Raw genomic sequence first — 23,887 nt, forward strand, 5'->3', positions numbered from 1 at the left:
CTACTTTGGTAGTATGTCCTTGTGTGGTCCCATGTGTTGGAGCGACCTCTGTAAAGCAACAAGGTAGTGGTGGGCAGTTACTGCTTGCATCAATGTGGTGTCCCAGACTCCAAGACAGTTACCTCTGCCTATGCAATTCCTGCCAAGCCTCTGGCCATCGGTTCAGGTGGAAACTCTATGCTGGGTAACTGTTGTCTAAACCAGTAATAAATAACAGTCTGGAGATGCAAGTTAAGTCTTGGTTTAGGATCTCCAGCCAGAAGCACTCCAAACATGTTGTTTTGTTTTTATTACGTTCCTGTTACTTTTCACTGTTCACCTACTGACTGCAATACCTCCTCTGCGTGTCCCATACTTTGTGTAGAATGAGCTCTCAATATCATACAGTGCTGTAGTAAAACTTACACTGAATTGTGATCAAGGTTAAAAATTAATGAGTTTGTTAAGCATATACAGTGAAGAGGTTAATTTAGAGTTTTCCCCCTTCTGTTTCTCCCTTTATAAAGTGAAGGGCTTTTTCTTTTTAGAAAGCATTAAGACACTAGCAAAGCTTCAGTTGCTGTAATGAGCGTGTGCTCCTACTTAGAGCGGTGTCAGTGGCATAGATGGAGGTGATTACTACAGGTTTGCTTTCAATTTATCCCATAGTCTATAAAGAAAATGCAAATTTGTGAAGTCCACTTTTCAAATGGCTTGCAGTTTTTTCACCACAGTTTGTAACTTATTAAAATACAAAAATTCCTTAAGAAAAAATTAATCAATTTTAGAAAAATACGTTCTCCCTTTCTTTTTTTGTCCTTGAATTTAGCAATTAAGGTGAAGTTAGATTAAGTCTTTTGACTCACTTTTGTTTTTGTGGTCTTATGATTGACTTGGGCTTTTGCCTATTTTCAGGTGACTTTTTTTTTCTCATCCAGTTCCTCACAGGCCCTGGTCTGCTTAGCTTCCAAGTTTCGAGGAGATCAGGTGCTTTCAGCCCAGTATAGCAAAAGTGCATGAAATAGGGTACTGTTTTGTAACCCCGACTTGATATTTCAGAGGAGGAAATGAGTATTATTGAGGAAAGCAATATTTACTTTTAATTTTTTTCTTACTGAATACGAGAATTGTTGAGTTACTGAGCTTGTGCATTTGTTTTGAGGAAGTGGGGGAGAGGTTGGATACTGATAAAAATCTGCAAATACGTGCATGCACACTTAAGAAATAAATTTCAGCAGTAGCTAAAAGCTTTTGCAGGTAAAACATTGCCAGGATTAACTGCGCATTCTTGTTTCTCTTTGCCCTTCCTTTTTATTTGTGGGGTTTTTTTAACCAGAATAAACTGGTCGTGTTACTAGTTATATTTGTATCTTCGCAATTGGAGTTATTATCAATAGATGGAGTTATTGTGATTCACGTTTTTTTAGACCATTAATTGATATTGTGTTTGTGGAGGGAAACGAATTATTTGTTGTCTTCATAATTCTCTGTGCTTAATTAAATTAAATAAATCAATTTTCCTTCTTTTCAAATGCATATGCTATTTCCTTGAACTAACATCTGCTGACTTGTTTTAGTCATTGAAGATACTGTCTGAAGCATACATGTGGTTTGGCAAAGCTTAATATGTATAGAAAAACCAGAATTTTTTGTGCTGCTAAAAAGTACCATGTAGTGTACGGCACTTGTAACACATGGTAACACTTCAAAAGAGACAAATTATTGCCTTAAAAATACTACCCACATTAGTAGTGGTACAATAAAAGGGATATTTCAGCTGTTTTTCACTATAGTTTGACCAGAATGTGTTCGTGTTGCTAGTTAAATTCAGAGAAGTGTTAGCGCTGAGGCTGAATGCTGCTGATGGACTTTTGTGCCCCTTGGAATATATGCCGAGTCTTGAGTAAATTTTAGTTAGTGACAACTCTGAGTTTTAGTTCACCTGTCTTCTGGATACCTGATTCTACGAGGAAACAGTATCCATCCCCAGATACTCCAGAGAGTCCTTTTGAGGAGGGCATTGTGGGTGAGGGAGCAGTAAAGGTCTAACTGGTTCCTGAATCAGTGACCTGCCCTCATGTCGGCATCTGTAACTTCTGCTGGGTGAGTTCATAGTTTTAAGGACAAATGTGTGAAACATGAGTCAAGACAAACATTTAATTGTGAAGTGCAGACTGAAGGCTATGTAGGTGTTAAAGGTTCATGGCATGGAGTTGGTTGTTGCCACCTTTGATCGTGCTGCCTGTGTCCAGTGCACGCTGTGGCAGTCTGGGTGAGCATCAACGTTAAACCAGTCTGCAGCATGAGAGGTAGTGGGTACAAAGTTCTTCCACTTGGCGGGGCTTGGCTTTTTAAGGGCACATGTTAGTTGCTGCTCCTAAAACCAGATTTCTTAAGCTGTATCAACTTAATGTATGTTTTGAAAATTAAGGCCTTGAGCATCTGAGGTGCCATCAAATGTATTGCCTCCAGGCCATCTTTGATCAGGGGGTTGCATGTCATAATATTTACCAGCAGTCTGAATGTGGTCAGGCTGAAAAGCATCTCATCTGATGGTAATGATAACTACTTAAAGACTAAATTTTGGCGACAAGTATGTTGATATGCAGCATCCTGAGAGCTGGATTTTAATGAATACTTTATAAGGAAATAAAAATAATACAGTTTTAGTGATAAAGAAACTTGCATCATGTGTTGTGTTGCTACAAGAACACTTGTTTTGGAAGCATTTTAGAAATAAGCTGTTATTTCAAGACGGATGTGAATTTGTGAATTGTTTGTAAATTCTGGTGTCTTAGATTTTTTGCATTTTAAAATTATCATGTGGATCTTTTTTTCCTTTTTTTCAGTGCCTCAGTTGATTTGACCTATCCTTAAATTAGGTTTTCAAATAGTGGAGTTATTGACTGAGGATATTTTAAGGTATTTAGAGAATGTGGCAGAGTTGTCCCAGTGTTGAACGAGTCATCACATTAAAGTTCAGTTCTTGGCCTTATCTCTGATTTATTACATAATTTTGGGTATGTTATTTTCTTATTGGTAAGGTATTGGTACTTCTGTATGTTAAAGCCCAGATAAAGTTTCTAATGTCAATAATTTTAGAAAAGGAAAAGATGTTTATGTTATTTTATTTTTAGTTGAATTCAGGAGGGGAAGGTACCCATTGGACTGCAGTAATAGGTTTATTGTATCCAGTCAAGGAATTTTGTTAGTATGAATTCACACAAGTCACTCATACTCAATCAACCATGCTGCATAGTTCTGCGCTTTTTCTGCTTTAGACAAATTATGGTAACACTTTCTAACTGTGCTAATGCTGCCCCCATTTGTTTGCAATCTAATTAAAAAAGTGCACTTTTAGAGGAAAGAGGATTTTTTTCAATAATCCACCTCAGAGAGGTGCTCAGGTGCTCAGGAGACAGAGGCTGTGCATTCCCAGTGTAAGAAGCATGCTGAGAAGTGCAAGTGTGTTGGCTTTCCTTGTCATGAGGACATTCCTGGACAAATAATTTGCTTAAAAATATTGACAAAAGCAACTTGGGGGGCTGTTATCCATTTGTGCAAGTTGGCAGCTTGTTGGGGCTATCTAGCTGCTAATACATGTTATGAAATATATATGTTTCGTTAGAAGAGTTTCCATTTGTCCCTGGTGGGGGACTGCATCATGTTTTAATTTCTGCAGTTGTTTTCCCAAGGCAGAGATGTTAGCTATTGATGCTTTATTGGTTCTTTGAGATTTTTCTGCTATTGCCTTCATTATCATCTAACTGCTAACAGTCATGAGAAGAGGAACTGCTAACTTGAAATCTGGATGGCTTTCAGTGAGTCCTTTTGCTTCTAGATGGAATCACTTACACTGATGTTCAGTTACATATTACTGCTTAAACCGTGTTTAAGAAAAGTAGTTGTCCTGGAACCTGGTTACCACTTACCTCCCAGGTAATTGCTTTTAAGAGCATTATATACCTTTTTTCAGGTTTGTAAAAAGATCTGGGTGTTTTCTTAGGATATTCCCTTTCTTTAACATTATATCTCTTAATTATCTGGATGGGTCAACTGCTTGATTCTATAGGAATCATATACAGTTATCTTTTTCCCATTGCATGACCTCTTCTGTTTTGGCAGTGAGAATTGCCACTGCAAGGAGCAGTCTAGCTCAGCTCTCTAGATGTCCACGTTTAACTTGATTCTCAAAATAAGTTTTCTCTTTCAGCTGCTTTTGAAAATCCTTTTCTAGTTTTTCCTTTTCATGACTTCATTTGACTAGAAAGGATCTGTGTAATTTAACATGTTAGTATGTTATAGCACGTCCTGTGAAAAGCAAGTCTTACTTGCTTTCCACACAGGTAGATCTTCGAAAAGCTTGTTTTAACCAAAAAAGTTCATTCTAGCTACATTTAATAAATGGATCATAAGCTTTTTCAGTTGAAAATCTTGGTCACAACAGGAGTCCTTTAGTTTTTTCCAAGGGAGGTCTGTGTTCTTTGTGGCTTTGTTTTTGTTGAGATGCTACCTGATAAATTGTCGGGGCTGCTGCGTCAGGAGTATTCTTGCAACTGGCCAGTATTTCTGGAAGTTGTGCAGTGAGAATGGGATTCAAATTTATTTTGATCTGGCAGGGGAAAGGACTTTCAGACTGACTTTGAAATAGTTGTTTGATCAGTTCTACTCAGTTGTCTCTCCTGGAGCATGTAGTGGCTTCTTTAGATTTGCCTTGGTTTAGACAGACAAATGGTGCGGGCCTTTTCCTTGCTTGCAGTGTATTGTGGCATTTCAGGCTCTAGCCTGGCTGGTTTTGCTGTGTTAGTTTGGAGGTGCTTTATTAACATGATGTTCTAGCTGAAGCACATATGGCAAGTAATTTATATTCAGATATTCTGAAATGGAGTGCAAGCACCAACACATGCTGATGGAGAACGTCTGGAAGGGCTTACTTAAGTGTACGTAGATTACTTTAAAAATACAGTTGGTAAGATATGGCAATTTGATGCAAAGGGCCAGCAGCCTGCAGAATGTAGTTTTGGCTGTGAGGGTGATAAGTTGGAAAAATATTTATCCAAACTCAAAAAATGTTTCTTTGTATCTTAAAAGAATATGGTTGGATTTTTTTTTCATTTGCAAGGGTATTGAATGCAACACATTCTGTTCACTAATTATATTTTCATCATTATATTTTCATCTATGCAAGGAGAAGCTTTGAAAACTATTAACAAAAATTATTACAAGGAGTAATTAATAAAAATTATTTACTTTGCAGATTTTGCAGCTGCGAATAAAACTTAAGAATCATGTAGTATTGTTGCATTTGATTTTCTATCAGTTGGCTGTGAGAATTCATTCATCTGATAATCACTCTGGAATCTATTACCTTAAATTTAACCAATGGGCATAGTGTCTGTCTGATTAAAAGGTCTGATAAGTGAAAAGGTGTGTTGATCTGCTCGATGGGATTATGTTAAACATTCCTAAATAGAATTATGTTCCATCAAGGCAATCTGTTTGAACGAAGCATTTAGTAGAAACAGAATTTATGAGTTGGTACGATGAAAATTACAGCTGTTGGCGTAATAAGCCTGACAAAAAAATGTTCTCTACTGTCTAAGGTAACCTACTGTATTAAAATATCTGTGTGTATTATATATAGTATACACATACAATGCATACTTACGCATTTCTATGTATCCAAAAAGAAACTTTGTTGAAAAATTGAAGATAAATGAAATCCAAATTATTTAATAGCCTCAGCTGGTCCCCTGAACTAATACTGAAAATATAGTTTTACATTGTAAAAAAGACATAGTAGTTTATCTTCTATTTCATATACTGATTAAACAGTTCTCCTTTTGATTCCAAAAGTTATCTAATTCCTGACAGTATTACAACTTATATCACAGTATTTCTTTGTTAGCAAATGGTGAAATGTTACTGCTTAATGAAACCCAGTATGGGAATCTTTTTTTTTTTTATGAATGAGCAAGGTAGTGCACCCTGTAAATGACGTGTAACAGTTTGTTGATCACTTTAGCAATTAAGTGCAGCTGAAAAAAGTCTGCTTATTCAGGCTAGTCTTACTCTCATTCTCCGAGGAAGCTCTGGATTTCAATGAAGGATAGTTCAGCAGTGAATAAACAAACTTCTACACAGCTGCAAAAATGAAAATAAAATAAAATACAAGTTACTCATTTAATATCAGCTGCACTCTCTCTCTCTCTCTCTCTCAATAGTACAGATTGTGTAAATTTACTTTTTAAACATAGTTTTTATTTAATCTAGTTCAGTACCAGATGGAAATGATGCGAAGCCTTCGCCACGTAAACATTGATCATCTTCACGTTGGCTGGTACCAGTCCACATACTATGGCTCTTTTGTCACTCGTGCCCTCCTGGACTCCCAGTTCAGTTACCAGCACGCAATTGAGGAGTCTGTAGTTCTCATTTACGGTTAGTATGAGGTTTCCTTTATTATTCTTTTCCCCTCTTAATATTATTACTACTATTTTTGTATTCTGCCTTTTGCCTGTAAGAGTAGCCTGGCAGGCCTTTTCGAGTAAATACCAACCCTGTGTCTACGGCAGCCTCAGCAGCAGCTAAGTCTAGACAGGGTTTCCTTCTTTCTGTTTATTTTTCTTGCTATCAGAGCCCTGATGTGTACGTTTTGGAATGCTGGAGTAGCTGCTTCATTTTTATTCCTTCATCTCCCCTCCCTTGTTGAAGGGGCTGGTGGAACTCGACCAGATGTCTAACAAACCCCACTTGCTAGCGTGTCTGGCTCTGTACGTGACTGACCAATCATCGCACAAATTGCCAAGTTTTTTTATACCTCTGACAGAAGCATACAAAACCTGGACTGTTTCTTAGCACAAAGATTTTTTTCTTTTCTGCCTATTTAATGGTGTTTCCTCAAGCTCTCCAGACCAGATGTTCTGTGCTGTATCAGAACCGTAGGCAATTTAACAGCTTTATAGCCTCCCCCTCCCCAAACACTCACAGTTTGCCATATCTGGCAGACTTGCATATAGTTTCCAGCTGAGAAGTAAATGTAACGTCCTGAGTATCTGTCAGAAAAAATACTAATGAATACGATCAATCTTATGAGCTGCCCCAAAATTGTTTCAGTATGTTAACAATTGGATTACAGTAAAGAACAAGTTGTTAAAGTATACTTATATTGGCTGGAAACATTGCATCATCAGACCTTGATGAATTTTCCACTTGTTTCAGTCTATTTTGGTTTTCATTTTATCACCGATTGCTAAAAGTTTTACTGTGTTAAGTTTCAGACAACATGAATGTTAACACAACTTTTATTCTCATGTTGGCATGCCTCAGCCGTTATCATGCTGCAAGTGTTAAGCTTCTTTGTGCTAGGAATGTAACAGTTTGTTTAGAATATTTCCCTCTAAATTCAGTAGAGTGTGTCAAGGCAAAACTGATCTTTTTATATACCAGTTACATTGTTATGCATGAAGCAGCAAAGCAACTTATTCTGAATTAGCTTATTGCTACAGTTTTTTTGGAGAAAATGTAGATTAATGAATAGTTTAATTTACTGCATAATGACTAGAGGGAAAAATCTTTATTTAAATGAGGTAGCTCTTACATATGTTCAATAGATAGTTCCTATGAAAGAAAAGAAAATGAGTATTAGACCTTCAGTAGGGAAATAATGTTGTGAATAGAATGGCTCTAGATCCCCTCATGTTCTCCAAGTTAAGTTTATTAATTAGCTTCACTGTGTATAGTTGGATGTATTTTACATTTCAGTTCAATAGGTATAGTTCCGCTGCAGTGTCTTTTCTGTGTTGGTTGTCTCAATTTTTTTAGTAGCACTACTTAGCTATTTTCTTCCTGTTTATGTTGTTCAGATATTAAAAAAGAAACCCAGGCAATGTGGGGTTAATACTACTACTACTACTACTACACATCCTCTATTTTTAATTATAGATCCCATTAAGACTGCCCAAGGGTCGTTGTCACTAAAGGCATATAGGTTGACTCCCAAGCTGATGGAAGTTTGCAAAGAAAAAGACTTCTCTCCAGAAGCGTAAGTAACTTAATGTTTTCTCATAGATTTTGCTGGATTGTTTGAGAGGCAAAAGGGTACACGCACTTTAGAATCTCATGTAACAGCATGTACTAGGGAAACTAGGTATATAGCGATAAACACGCACTGATACAGTGGGCTGTTTGTCTTTGGGCATCTAAATAAAGGCTGAAGTGGTGAAACGTGAACAGGTTTTGGAGGTGGTTGGCAGGCTGGCTGCAAGAGTGATGGTGAAGATAGCTGTGTCTGGGAACAGGGTCAAAAATATAAAAAAAGAAAGGGAGAAGGGGAAATAGCTGGTGTGTCTTTAAGCTCTTTTTTTCCAGAAGGAAAATTGTACAGGTATTCTGGAATAGCTGTTTTGATGTATTTATTCCAAATTAACTCCCCCGTGTGGGCACAGTCTTCTGGAGTAATATGGATAATTACTCTTTCAAAAGATTAACTGCTTGTAATTGATGTAGGCCTTAGCTGTCATCTTGTTCCTCAGACAGCTTGGTGTTCAATGGCAAAAGCACAAACACTTGTTAAACTTCCTTCATTGAGGGAAAACGGAGTAATTTCATTGCTTGGTGTCTAAACATATTTCCATGATGAACAAACAAATCTGTGCTTAGTCAAAAAAAAAAGGGGGGGGAGGAGGAGGGAAAGGCGAGAAGCGGAAGTTTTTATTCCAAAATCCAATATGCATTCAAAGAAGTTAAAGATATATTTCCTTAGAAATATATAGATCATGTCTTTATTTCCACATATTCTCAAAGCTACTGCTATCTACTGTATTATAAAACAATAACGATAGTTTTTATGTGTATATTGTAAAGAAAATATACACTGAAAATTTGTATTTTAATATTCACCATGGAATTTAATTATTTCAACACATTCAGTGTTCTGTCAATTTTTTGGTCAGTAAAAATTTTAATTATTCAGCCATTGAGGAAATTGTTTTTCATTGTGGTAGTTATTATTTTAAAGGTATTCCAGTGTCATGTGACAACTAACTGTTCACTTCTATTTAAGAAACCCTTATGGCAGGGAAATCAGTATAATATTTTGGAAGGGGCAGAGTTAATCCTGTCAGTACAGTCTTTTGCTGGAGGCTTTTTCATGTAAGTAATGTATTAGCAAGAAAAGCAGCTGCTCGACTTCTGAGAGTTTTTCCTACAGCAACTTTTCCTAATCTTTGTAAACGGGAGGTTTTGCCATGCAAATGCTCTCTTACCAAAACTTGACTCTTGCTTGATTGTGGAACTATGAAAATCATGAGTTTTTCCAAAACTGCAAATTGTTGTTGGAGCAACTATTCAACAAAAATAACAAGAGAGTTACTGGTTATATTAATAAATAATTTTTAAACTTTTTTCACAGCTTGAAAAAAGCAAATATTGCTTACGAAAACATGTTTGAAGAAGTGCCCATTGTAATTAAGAATTCATACCTGATCAATGTGATGTTGTGGGAACTGGAAAAGAAATCCGCAGTAGCCGATAGACATGAATTGCTCAGTCTGGCTAGCAGGTAAGTACTTGTTACAATAATGGATGTATTTTTATACGCTTTCCCAAACCACAGTTTAACACCTTGGGTGAAATCCCAGTCTCATTACAGTCTGTGGAAGCTTTGCCTTGACTTTTAATGGGGTTAAGACTTTAACCTTCACGTTCTTTCACTGAAAGAAAAACAGCATGGTAAAATTCTCTAGCATTATATTCAAGGACTAAATTCAGTCTGTAGCAGCATATACCTATGCTGCTTGAACTGCATAATCTTTTTAGTAGTATATTTTAATTCAAGAAAATACTGGCATTCAGAAAATTCAAGCAGATAGAACTGAAAATAAAAATTGATTTTGTTAAATATTCCTTAAGTAACTCTTTAAATTATTTTAATAAAAAGTAAATTTACTTTGTTCTACTTTGGTAGCAGGATGCGTTTGAAAATAAAATTAAAAAGCCTCTGAGAAGCTGGCAAAAATTTTCACTGTTGTGGCAGCTGATATTCACAATGTCAGAAATTGAAGAGTTTCTAAAGTGATCTTCTCATAACTTTATCTAGGGATAACTTTTTATTCTTGTAGCACTTTTCCATGAAAATATATTTATGATAACAAAATAGGCATGACCTCTAGCAGTGTGTTCAGAAACCTGCTTGTGCTTGAATCTTACACAACACAGAACAATTAGTTGGATTATTATTGAACTGAGGAAAATAACCAGATACTGCATCATTTTGTCTGTCTGTTGCGTATAGAAACTGACATGTATTCACTACAACTTTTGGGGGTGTAACACTTTCTTTTTACATCAAGTTATTGTCTGCCAAGATTCTGATCCTCTTTGACTCTGACAACCAAGTTAGCCCAATACTAGTGGGCTCTCTAATTTTTCCCTTTTTTCCCTCCTGTCTCATCATGTAAGGCAAATGGTTAATGGATCCATATTGCTAGTGGTCCATATGTTGCTTGAGGTAGCAGAAATTTTCCACTCTTGTTTTCTATTCTTAAGCTTATGTGGATGTATTGAGGGGTCTGATAGATTTTAGAGAAATTGGTAAAAAAAGAAAACAAGTACAGGGTTGAACTCTGCCAGGGAATTTACTAATGTTGAAAGAAATATTTTGTTCAGTAATGTTGAGAGTTTGCACCTTGGAATTAATAAAGTGAAGATTTTTTGCCAAGATGTTCAGTCCACCTGATATTGCAGGCTTTCTATCAGGCTCTTTCCTTAGTCGAAGATAAAAATAAAGCTTTTACCATCTGAGGAGAGAGTGGGCACTGGATATAGGAGGCAACAGTGATTCCTCATGAGATCTACCACTTTACTTTGAAAAGGAGGGCTGTGCTTAGTATATGGCAGGTTTCCATGTGACCTGACAGTGTTGTCCTCGGTTGCTTCTTTGCATTTGCTCCTGTAAAAAGGGTTGGGATTACCCAGCACCCCGGTTCCTAGCACGGGCTGCTGCTAGTCACACAATACAATGCTGGAAATGAAAATTGTTCTGAACAGATCACAAAACACAGGTGAAGTTTTTCATCAGTTTTACATCCTACATAGTAACTGTTTTGTACCATTGCCTTGACTCAAGATAGAAGATAAGAACTTTACAAATTAATTTCCTTTCTGGAATTATGGTGTTAATAACCTGGTAGAAGATGGGTTTTGTGTTGGTCCTCACATCAGTAAATGTAAATAAAGAGAAGTGAACAAGAAAAACATGAGCCCCAAAGGAAAAGGGAATCCCATCATTTGCATTTAGGGATACTTCGCAGCAGGAAAAAAGGACAACATTTGTCTTAGTGAATCAAAGTTTCTTTTCAGTGGATGTTTTCATGGAGCAATACAGTGCTGTTCTCGATGGTGACACAGGTGGAACTGAGCTCTTGATAAACGTGTTTAAAAGTGCCTTTTCAATCAAATGTGAGTTTTTTTGGCTTTTTGAGAAGTTAGTATCCTATATACTGGCAGTGTTTTCTTGAGCTGTTTGAAGTCTAGGATTTTCCAGCAATGGGAAATTAATTGAACAGATTCAACAGTTTTCAGAGGTATTTCCCTGGCAGTATTCTTCTGGCTCACCTGATCTATTTGTGGAACTTAGAGTGTTTAGTTTTGTTTGAATCAGAGTAAAGTTCTGGAAGTTAACCCAATGGGTTTATTTGCAGGTTTTTGTGTGTGTCTTTTTTTAATATTTGGTAGCTGCTTTTAGTTACGAGGCAGGTCACACTCAGTGATATCTTATGCTGGTATAGCTCAGCTGGCAAATTATAACATTTTAATTTTCATTTATTTAAGGTTGAGTGAGTTATAATGCCTGCTGAAGTTTTTAACTAGTTTTTACTTGAATTCAGCAACTAAGATTTCTCTGTCAAAGAGCATGTTGCCTGAAGTAGGGGAGTTCAAACCTCCACTGTTTTGGAGTTGTATTTTCATTTTTCATTTCCTTATTTTTGTCTTTGAAAGTTGTGGCTAAAACATCTCAGATATTAACTTTTAATTTTGGTGCACCCTCCTTACTTAACTTTACTATTGTAGAATTAGTTGGCAGTAACTTTAAGTCTACTTTTTTGGGGGGAAGTGTTTTGAGTTGGGTTGGGTTTTTTTTTTTTTGTCCTTTGTGAGCATCTCTGAATCTTTTTTTAATCTTCTGAAGCAATGGTTTTGGCAGTGAAATTATTTACCCATATTTTGTCTCTGCTGGAGAGTTTGTTTCATCAAGATTCTCACATGTTCAGCCACCCACCTTGTCTGAGTTTGAAGCTGTACCTATCTGAGGTACTTTGCCTGCACCTTAATATCTTTTGCCTTTTGAAGTACATTTGTGATAATTGTATAGAGTAGTTTACTTTTTGGAGTATAAATTTGTCTTTTTCTTGTTAAGTCTCAATTGACTGGAATATTCTAGGGAAAGAGTTGAAGGCAGAACAGCACAAGGCTAGCAAGTAATAGCAAGTAAAGGCTCAAACTGTTTTCCTCATGCTACCCTTAAGGACCAAAATGTCTTGAAGACCCTGGAATACTGCCAGTCTTTTGATAGAGACTCAAGAATTAAAATCCTGTCAGATAATGTTCCAGATCTTCAGAGAAATAATTACAACCAACATTCCCATTCTCATCCATCTCTTCTCTATTCTATTGATGATCTAGTTTAAATTTAAAAAAGCTTTTTTTGTGGTCTAGCTTCATAATAGGGTTGTTCTATAATATCTCAATTTGTCTCAAGTAATTTTTCTAATAGTGTGCGTCAGTAGAAGCAAACATGTGCTGAACATTTATGGCAGTAACATCTACTTGGCAGATATATTTTTTAAACATCAGATGCAATATTTTTGCTAAAGTGACATAAGGAGGGTTACTTTGGCTTTTGAAAACAGCATGAACCTTTATACGTTGTGCTGCTTATTCAGAAATCTCAATGTGCTTAACGGATTATTAAGATAATTATGAAAATCTCTAATTTGCAGATGGGGGAAGCTGACACAGAGAGGGTAAATGTGTTGCCCAAAGGCACACATCAAAGTTGGAGTAGGAAAGGGAGTGGGGCTCAAGACTCCCAACTTACAGATCTCATTCAAACAAAATCCTCTTAAAAAGAGCACAGGTTGAACTCAGGCTGAAATGCTGATATACAAACAAGTTCTGCGAATTGGTGGGAACACTCCTTTAGAAATGTTTAATCAAAAAGATGTGCCTTGCCCAGCAGTACCTCTGTAATCCACCCAAAGCTGTTCCCACCAGGAGAAGAAATGCTGCACAGGGTGGACAGTGACTGAGAGGGGCTGCAAGAGTGCTGATGTAAAGTGGAAAAATGGAGCAGCAGATACAGAATTTTCTTATGTTTCCTTTTGCTGCTCCTCTTTTCTCATCTTCCTTAGCCAGGGTGCAAGCAAAATGAAATGAAGTAAGGGAGAGGATCTTTTTTTGGTGATGGAGGCAAGTTTAGGGGACCATCTTTTTTGGACACCTCCAGTTTCATAATTATACCCCAAAATTGGATACAGCACAGTGATTCAGATCTTGGGGGCTGGGCACCTCTGCTTCCTCCTGGGCCAGCTTATGTAGCCGATCTTCTCCAAAACTACAAGCTGAGGCCCACAAGCTGTCTGTGGAGACAGTTATAACTAATGAGCGGGGTACGAGAAGCTGAGAATGATGTGAATTACTGCCTCTCTTTAAAGCTTCGGCGTCTGACTTGAGACTGCATTTTGGGTTTCAGACCTTTAGAGAGCGTGTGTCTGGAGTCCTGTCCTGATTAAATATGCTGAAGTAAATGTGGGCTTCATGTGTAGTTCCCCATTATGAATGCTACAGAAGCAGAGCCAGTTTGAGGTTCCAGCCCCAGCTGCTTGCATCATTCCTCCCCACTACCCCCATTTCATCTCTACACCCCTCCCACCCTCAAAGGTTTTTATTCCCTCATCTGTTTCAGAATATGGCTGTACAAATAGCTTTGTGGGATAGTCTGATGGAAAAAGCCAGGCTGCCACTCTTCCCTTCCAGCCTTTCCTCAGCCTCTGTGAAAAAAAAAAAAAAAAAAAGACCAAAAAGAAACCCCAACAGAGGGTGTTTTTGCATTTACACTAGACTATTTCACTGGAAGAGTTTGAAGTGTGCCCACGCAAACAGCTGAATCCATACAGCTGAGAGTGCTGTAATCCTTGGGCATAGGTGGGGGGAGAGGCAGGAAGATGCTCATGCTGGAGCCTCTTAAAAGTGGCTTTACTGGCAACAGCAAACTGTACCTTTGCTCTCCTTAAAATATTTATCTGCAAAGGGAGGCTCTGGTGGTACGAGCATTCCCTCACGAAGAGGAAGGCTTGCATTTGGGTCTCTTGGCCAGATCTGTATTTTAACAAGATGCCCTTGTGTAGCGAGTGATCCATGGGTTTAGTTAATGCATAGTTGTTGTGGATACTAAACCATAACGCTGCCGATGCAAGGTACACCAGCAGGAGAAACAAGACAGAAAGGATGATGACTGTTATCTGCGGAATAGGCTATTCTGCTTGTACATTTCTACTTCTCACCCTCAGAATTATTTGAGAAGTAATCCATGTGTCAAGAACTTGATTTCATCTCTGACATTTGGGGTGAAGAGTTATACCCCTACAGGTCTAAGGCTGTGAGGGCAAAAATGCACAGCATGAGAAATTGCTTTGTGGGCTATACTTTCTAGTCTGTTGTTTTGGGTTTTTTTTCCCTTCTGAACAGACTTTGACGGTTTCCCTCAGCAGTTTGTATGTGTTTGTCTTTTTTTGGCATTTCAATTATGTCATCCAAGCTACACAAATTAGTCTCAAGTGATACATTTCCGGAAGTTCCACAGGTCACTCGCTACTGGTGAGCAATCTTAATAACAATTTTGGTGAAAGAGTGCTCTCATATTAGGTTATTAATTCATTAAATGTGTAAGAATCCATAACATGTTTTTTGACTGTGCTAACTGCAGGAGAAATTCCATTCTGTTTTTTTCCTTTTTCTTATCTATATTTCTCAAAAAAAACCCAAAGTATCCATGTGTGGATTTTCTGATGCTTGGTATGACAGCAATTCTGCAGCTGATCTTTTTCTACATCAAAGATTCGATGATACCTGAGGTGTAGTGGTCTCCTGGTGGTGTCTTCAGGTGGATCGATGTCTTTTAGTTCAATTGAAGAGTGTGCTCAGATCTTTGCCACTGGGTGATCTCAGGCCTATTTTCAGCTTAGTTTCATCTGAAACAGGACTTAAAGAGGATACCAGAAATGGGCGTGCAAATCACTAGATCAGGTCAGAACTAGTGATGAGAAGCCCCCCTGAAACACATGTAGTGTAGCCACTGGTTTCTCAGCCCCAACTGTTTTGTTTTATAGATCTGTTCTTATTGGTCTATGCTACTCCCTACTCTAAACGTGAACTCAATGTAATCGACCCTTTCACTGAATCGGCTGACTGAAATGCATCCATTGAAAAATGTTTCTTTATTATCAGTGCTTTCAGAACAACAATAAAATGCTGATATAAATAAATTAATATTTTTACATTGAAGCACATGGGGCGTTTAGGTACCTAGCAGTGTGGGTTTTTTCAGATCTGCTGTAGGAGTGCCCAAAGTAAGGAGGTGCCTAAGCACTTTTGGGCTAAGTAAGCGTATGACAAGTCTTATGGGCTGGAGCAATGCAATTTAACTTTCTAAATCTCACCAGAGTAAACTTCAGCAGAATAAAACTTGTTTAAATGTTGTATATATACAGTTTACAAATTATTTCCTATTGGTATTTCTGTGTTAAGAAATGGAGCAAAAAAGGCTATCAGCCATATGAAAACTGAGGAAAAAGCTGGTCCTGTATTTGCAGTATACTTATCACTTCATGTCTCACTTCACATCTGTTTAAGTTATCTGGTTTTAGCTTTTTGTTTCCCTGGCAATGAGAGCAAACACTATGTTACTGCAGCTTCTAACAATAACTCCCTGTTTCTGTATTCTGCTGCACTAAGCTGATCCCAAAGAGATTCACATAAAACCATTCTTTGTAACCAGCTATATTTCACTTGGACACTATCTGTAAAATAGTTACGTATTTCTGATGTCCACATACCCTACAGGGCTATTTGTATGTACCTATGTAGGCATTTCTGATAATATCCAGGTCTAACAGTAACTCTGTATAATGTAAACTCTATAAAAAATATGAAATTATGCAAACCCCTAGCCATGGCAATATTCCACAGTTCTAAATATCATGTGCTTGAAATATTCAACCAAAAAAAAAGCCCAAGAAGTTTAAAAATAATTATTATAGTGGCGCCTTTCTTGCTGCTGTGTAGCTGAAGTCCTCCTCACTGTCTGCCCCTGTATGCAACTGGGATTTAAAACTCTGACTTGTGAATAAATTGTGGTCTGAAGTAACTGATACTGTGTTCAGTGAACAGGCAGATCAGCTGGTGAAATAGCTGTCTTAGTACTTGAAGATAAGGGTCTCTTTAGCTGTGTTCTCAGCAGGTATCCTCTAGTGCCTCACTGTGTTACCAGCTTCTGTCTCCAGCTATGAGTTCTGTGGATTTGGGGAATAATTTGCGCTTAAAGCAGTATGCATGCTCTTATGTATGTGGTTCCCCTTCCACTTCATGCCTGTCTATTCCGCCCAGTCCACAGGCTGTAGGGTGGTGGGAATGCATTGTAAAAGGCAGAAAGAATCTCGGATAACATGGAGAAACAGTGACTAAAGGATATGATTCTGAAATAAAAGTGCACCAAACTTTATTTGAAAGAAACTCTCGTGAATAGTAGTGAATTTCGTTTGAGGAGGAGAGGGATGGAGTTTAGCTTTTTGAGTTGTTGTTCTTCAGCCAAGACTGGGTAAGGCTTAGATTGAAGCCAACAACCTAGCTTCTGATCAAAGAGATCAACAGAGAGCAGTAAGTATCCTTCTTTCACTGCACTACCCCGTAAACACAATTTGGGATGAATACTGTATCCATGGGCACCAACCTAAAAACTTCCAAAACTTTGACTTGGAAGCTGTACCTTAAGTTGAACATTCCTGTAAAATACTGAATCCATTGCTAAAAATGGCTACAATAAAATTTGTTTAACAGACTGCATTTGTCTGGCCAAAGCAGTGGATCGCATAACTAGAACTGGACACACCCAGCCTAGCTGCTTCCATGTTGCCTATGGTATGGAATGTCGAGCTGGCTGGACTGGATGCAACACTCCCTCTCAACAGCTAAGATCTAGCGATGTCTGCTGAACTTCCAGGTGTGGTTTGATAGACTAGTTCATGAGATGGAGTCCTGAAGAATATTTAGTTATCACCGTAGAGGGATAGTTAAATATTTGTGAAAAAGCTAGTAGTAACTTGAAACCAAACTCTTTGAACACATCTCCTGGAACATTGTTCAAGGTTGCATGCCACAAAAGCATCAGATTTTTTATTTTAAAAGTTTGACCTGCATCAGTAAATTTGTGCGTTGTCTTTTCCTGACTATGAGGTTCCTTGCAAAAACCAAAATACTTAAATTTGGTATTTGTAATATGGCGAAGATGCTACAGGAGAAGATGTCATAGAATCATAGAGTAGTTTGGGTTGGAAGGGACCTTAAAGATCATCTAGTTCCAAACCCCCTGCAATAGGTAGGGACACCTCCCACTAGATCAGGCTGCCCAAGGCCCCATCCAACCTGGCCTTGAACCCCTCCAGGGGTGGGGCGTCCACAACTTCCCTGGGCATGTTATGTAAAGTATCATTAAGTAAATATATGAACGAAGATAACTGGGAACTTAAAAAATTGCAAACTGTGCCATTAGTGCAGCAATGCTGGTCAAGTGACTTGAAAGGAATTTTAAATTTGAAATCTTTTTTCAAAAAATAAATTCAGTCTTCCATGGATGTTTCTTGTATTTCAGTAATCACCTGGGGAAGAGTCTGCAGCTCCTGATGGATAGAGTGGATGAGATGAGCCAAGACATTGTTAAATACAATACCTATCTGAGGAATGTAAGCAAACAGCAACAGCAGAAACACCAGGTTGGTAACATGGAAAGCTTGAATAAGAGGTTTTTTCCTACAAAATGCGATTTGGGTGGTGTTATGTAAGACAGATGAATTTAGATCTATGCAAGATAAAATTCTTACAATAACTGTCCATTAAATAGTTTTATAAAATGTGCAAGTCAGGGATTATCAAATGGATTCACTTCTGTTGACATATTGTGTAGGCTGGTCTTTCTTTGCTATTTTACATATTTGTTAGTGATTAATCATAAACCTTTTTGTTTTGATAAATATGCTGTGGACACAGGGATAAGAGGTTTAGTAAATTAAATGAAAAAGCTGCAACTACAAGTGAATTGTTCCAAAACAGTGTTTTGATACTATCACATATAGCCATGCATCTAGAAATAAATAAACAGTCCATCTTTAAAAGACAGTGGACTCATCTCTGATCAGAAATGGCATTTTAGTTATGTTTTGTTGGTAGACAGTGAGACTGATCAGGTGATGCTGACCTTTAATTCCTGATGCCGAAAGGCCTCTTTAAAATCCAAAACAGTCTGATTAGAGAATATTGAGTTTGGAGACTGGTTCTAGGTGGTCCTGCTTGAGTAGAGGTGTTGGACAAGGTGACCTCCAGAGGTCGCTTCCAGCCTCAACTGTTCTTTGATTTTGAGACAGTATTACTATATATGCTGTTGCTGCATTTGATAAAGCAATACTGTGTCTAATTATAGAAGAATGCTGGTAAATTGGAAAAAAGCACTATGAGAATGATTTAAAAGCCTGGAAGGGAGATCTTGGTGAACACAATTCACTTCACATGATAAATTAAGTTAACGAGTGACTTGCTTACTCAAGAAGTACCTGCATGAAAAATAAATTTGAACTCGTTAATCTAGCAGACAGAGAGATGACAAGACTCAATATCGGCCAACTGAAAATGGGCCAGGCCACTTTAAAGATAAAATATTGCAGGTATTGCTACACAGAGTAGCTAATTATTAAAAAGAGCACCCGTGGTTCGTGTGAAATGCTTCATCACTGACTATTTTAAAATCAAAATTGACTTAAGTGTAGCTTCAACGGGGAGTGCTTGAGGGAAGCAGGACACAATCAGTGGTCTTTCCTGGCATTGTAATTCCTGAGGACATAGAAGCTTCACGCATGTTATCTTCAGAAAATTTATTTTTCTTTGCTGCCTAGTTTGAATAGAAAGTTGGCATCTACTTCAAAGGTTTTTTGTTAATAACAAGGCGATCTATTTATTTTGCAAAACAGAGCAAAGTAGGTTCCATGGTGTCTCACTTCATTTCTTTACTAACTATAGCTGTTTCAGTAGTGGCTCATTGCAGCATAGTTAGTGGTCTTAACTTCATTTTTAAAATGGAGCAATTGTGATTAAGAGCAAGCCGTTTCAATAGAAAATAATAGGCAGACTGCTGAGAAGTGAATGGGGTACTGCAAAGAAAGAAAAAGCTAGATGCAATTCACATACAAATATGGACATTTAAGATTTTATTTTTAACATTCTCCAAAAACATGTATTTGTCACTACCACTGGAAAAAAAATTACTTCATTTGAGTATACCACCAAACATGAACTGTTTTCAGACTGTTATGCACAGATACATTTAACTAAGTGAAAGAAAACATGCTGTACTCTTTGGCATGTTTTTGTTAAAGATTTTTTTGTGTGAAAAATGAAGGCTTTGATAGACAAACTTTAGAACTGATTCCTGAGTGTGACATATAGTACGAAATATCATATACGTGTTTTTGAATATATGTGCTTCTACAAGAACAAATGTTTATCCGATAGCTGAAGAAATGGCCTTCGTTTTTATAAAGTTTGAGTAATCTACACGGCAAAGGGAAGCACTGAAAACAAATCTGATTTCTATTTTTTCCTAGCAGAATAATTTCTACAAACAGCTACTCTAGTAAATCCTCTGGTAACCCACAAAGAAACAGCATCAAAGTAGCAGAATATCTAAGTATCTGGAATGGAGAAATGAACCTTTATGCTTTTTTTTCCAGCTGCCACTTTGTTCTCAGTTTAGAGTTAATAATTTTTGGCTTAAAATACCTTGTTTAATCACATTCTCTTCCCCTTTCACATTAATATTGTTTTGAACTTTAACTTGCATAAAATTGAGTATTTCTAGTTTGTATAACTCTTTGAGGTAGTGGCTTCTTATACCTACATATTCCAACCTTATTGTCCTTTTTTTGCATGGGAAATGGTGGCCTTTATCTACCATGCTGTATTCTTTCCATCAGATACACTATTTATCTCTGTGAAAAAAGAATATTAAAAGCTAACCCCGCCACCCCAGTACCACGTAATTTTCCAGTGCCTCACTTAAATATTTAAGATGCCAGCTTGAGGGGATTGGGAAGTACTTGTTACCAGTGAACTGAAATGCTTGTTACATAGTGAAATAAACTGTGAAATGCATTTGCATTATTTGAAATAAACTGAATTGCATTGAATAAGTATAATTTTTAAAACATATTTGTGAGTTAGGTAAGGAGCATCTGAAAAGAAAACCTTTTGGTGCTTTGGAAGTCTGTTGCATTCTGTTTCTGTTGCTTTGTTTTCAGTACCAGCAGAGACGCCAGCAAGAGAATATACAGCGTCAAAGCCGAGGAGAACCCCCTCTTCCTGAGGAGGATATCAATAAACTTTTTAAACCACCCCAGCCACCTCCAAGAATGGAGTCGCTCCTTATTGCAGGTAAGATTCTAGCAGTGTTTTCACCTCATCTTTTCGTATCTGAATGTTAGTTTGGGAAATAGTGCAGTCATTACTTTAGAAAATCTTAACTTGCCATTGCCTTTGCCATTGTGCTGTGATGTTCTGGCATTGATAATATTCCAAATTCATTTGGTCAAACACAGTGGTTTCAATCAGGCCCAGTGTCTGAAGTATTAAAAAACCAACCTCAAAACAACAACAAAAAAAATGTACCTAAGAAAAACACCCCTATTGCTAGTAGGCAGTTCGTGCTTCTGTTAGAAAGCAGGCTTCCACATACAGAAGAATTTTTAGGCATCTAGGTAAGTAAGAGACATGTTACACTTGCAGATATGAACATACATAATTTTTTGAAAACAAGCCACTGTGTTTAACCAGGATGGCTGCATAACACTTTAAACTTGATGGATGAAGACTTTCTCCCTTTGTTTCATATTTTGCTGTGGTCAAGGTCGTGCTTGACCATCTGTGCCTCTTAGGTTGATGCAAAAAGGCAGGAACAGCAACCAGAGCCCCTTCCTGGTGCCATTCTGAGAGGGTGAAATGGGATTTTAAAGGAGAGGTGGAGAAATGCCCTACAGAGCAGGCTTTCTGCACAAACGGGTGTAGTGATTACTGTAGTTGATAAGCTGCTCCCTGCACTTACATCCCAGTTCCTTCCTCAGCTCCAGAAGTTAAGGGGATGTCCACACAAGGGGCAGAAATAAGCTGTTTGAGCAGGACCTACTGGTTCAGAGCAGAGTAGTTGTTTGCAGCCCGAAGTTACTAATATCATCCCTGGGTGTTGAGCTGGCTGTTAGAACAGAGGAGATTTTACTTCTAATTTTGCACAGAAATGGTGTAAATTCTTTGATTACTACAGCTAGAGTTTCAGGGAAACTGACCCCATCTTCCTGCACCTCAAGGTGAATGAAAATGTAAACAAAGCACACGTTTAGGTCTCACAGACCGAGTTTCTTTAGTTTACTGGTATGCTGCAGTATGTAACTACAGTTTGGTACAAAAGTCAGTGCCTGTCCTGCGCCTCCTGGAAGGCGAAAAATATCTAGGACCTTCACAATGGCAACAGAGAGCAGAAAACCTAGATGCCCTGCCTGCTAAGTGATCTGAATTTGGAAAGTGTCATGAGAAAGCAAATTGTTCAACTATAGCAAGTTTTTTTGATTGGTTAGCTATCACCTTGTTTTGTACTGAGAAAATTGAACCAAAGTTCAGGTAATTTAACAGAAAAGAGTGTTTAGACATTAAAAAAAACCCAGTGAATTTGAACTCCCACTGTTAACTTCTGGAGTGACCAAGAGTTTATTGTTTTAATATTAATACTGTTTCACACTGCTAATAAGTGCTGCTTTTAGAAGAAATAATGTTCTTGATTTATTATTCCTTCCAGAGTCTTTAAAAAAACCTATTGTTTTAATAGTTTTTACCAGTTAATGAATCCTAGCAGCATTACATTATTTAAACACTCAGCTTTACCATAGTTTAAAATTGCAAAGGAAGTGTATGCGTGTGTACATATGTTTTATGAAAGTGATAGCTTAGGATGAATCATCTAAGAGGAGGAATTGAAAGCTATTATACTTAAAGGAAAAAATAGTTTTCAGCCAAAGCAGTCTTTGTTTTTTTACCATAGTTAGGGGAAGAATTGAAAGCATCCACTTCAACTAAGATGAAGTAGTTTGTAGATAAAGAATAAAACTTAGCTCTTTTGTCTCTGAGGCATTTAAAAACTTTTTAACTAGAGCATTAAATTGAGAGTTTATTTGCCTTCTAAACAGCCTTAATTTCGATTAAACTGACTTCATGTTTTGCTGTTCCTAGCTAACAAGGGAAATAACTTGTAGCAGTACGTGTATAAAAATGTTTTGATGGTCACATTTGATTTGTAAAACACTGACAAGTCTTCATGCCCTGATGATTTTTAAATAGCTAATAAAGTGAAATATTAGTTGGAAAAAAAGGCTAGCAAGTTATCAAACAAGAGTGCCGCAATTTTCAATCTGCTACTGAAAAATTTTTGCTACAAGTATTTTAATAGGGACAGCAGATGCATAAGAACTGAACTGAAATTCAGTCTTGTAGTATTTTTAGAAACTAAACCGAAGAATTAATATGATTAAGCTTCCAATACAGCAGCAAGAATTGTTTTTATTGTCATGTGTCTTTTCTGAAATTGTACGTAAGAGAACTGTAGTAATATTAAGGAGTTTTGAGCATACCAGTTTACCTATTATGCTAATTTAGTTTCTTCTTCCTCCCAAACCTATTTGGGAATACTGTAAATGTAAAATTCCTAAGTGTAGAGTAGTTGAGCTGTTCTGGTTGCTTTTCTGTATAAGGCATGAATGATTCATACGCATTTGGCTTTTAAAAAATGTTGTTCTAGGATGTCTTTCTGCTTTTCAAAACTGACAAGGGTTTACTCTTCTTTCTTATTGACAGGTCAAATTAATACCTACTGCCAGAACATTAAGGAGTTCAATGCACAGAACCTGGGCAAGCTTTTCATGGCTCAGGCTCTCCAAGATTACAACAATTGAAGAAACTGCTGTAGCTCTCCACAGGAAAAAGTTATTTACAGTTTTATACTGTTCATGATCCTCTTGAAAATTTAGTATATTGGGAAAAGTCCTGTAAAACAGAGTCATCTTGATTTGTGTAGAATTCTCCTGTAAGAAAAATAAAAGCAAATTTTAATGATATTTTAGTATTTCCTTATTTGTTGGCCAGATTGGACTGGAATTTTCTGTGGTCACTCAGACTTTCTGAATGTTTGGCAGTTATTCATGTTTGGTCATAGCAAATAATACAGATTTTATTTAACTTGGAATCTGAAATAAAAACAAATTATTGTAAATGTTCAGTATAGCTGACTTCACAGAAGAAAATGAAAATTTCTCAGTTTTGAGAAGTTATAACCATAATGTCCTAGTCACTTAGAGCATCTTAATCTGCTTGGTTGGTCTGATGGGAAGGGCCTTCCATATCACACATATTTTGTAGGCTTCACATTTGGAGTATATAAAATTAGTCTTATGTGGAGACTGATGCCCACAGTGTCATGCTAAGCTGTGTTCCCATTTTCTGTTACCACTATCAACTGGACTGAAATCCAGGGATGCTGCTGAAGTCT

At 37.3% G+C, this 23,887-nt stretch overlaps 1 protein-coding gene across 1 annotated transcript in view; it reads left to right on the top strand.

Annotated features, from left to right (window-relative positions):
* EIF3H (eukaryotic translation initiation factor 3 subunit H) overlaps positions 1–23,456 on the top strand; it is an 86,632-nt gene extending 63,176 nt beyond the window's left edge. Inside the window, exons 3-8 of the mRNA XM_054058968.1 lie at positions 6,253–6,420; positions 7,924–8,023; positions 9,392–9,541; positions 17,906–18,026; positions 20,601–20,733; positions 23,197–23,456. Of these exons, the coding sequence (XP_053914943.1) occupies positions 6,253–6,420; positions 7,924–8,023; positions 9,392–9,541; positions 17,906–18,026; positions 20,601–20,733; positions 23,197–23,294 (770 nt within the window). The 3' untranslated portion in view covers positions 23,295–23,456. The remainder of the gene's footprint in view (positions 1–6,252; positions 6,421–7,923; positions 8,024–9,391; positions 9,542–17,905; positions 18,027–20,600; positions 20,734–23,196) is intronic.
* Positions 23,457–23,887: the final 431 nt, after the last annotated feature.

This window comes from Cuculus canorus, chromosome 2 (genome assembly GCF_017976375.1).
Source record: "Cuculus canorus isolate bCucCan1 chromosome 2, bCucCan1.pri, whole genome shotgun sequence".
Classification (NCBI taxonomy): domain Eukaryota; kingdom Metazoa; phylum Chordata; class Aves; order Cuculiformes; family Cuculidae; genus Cuculus; species Cuculus canorus.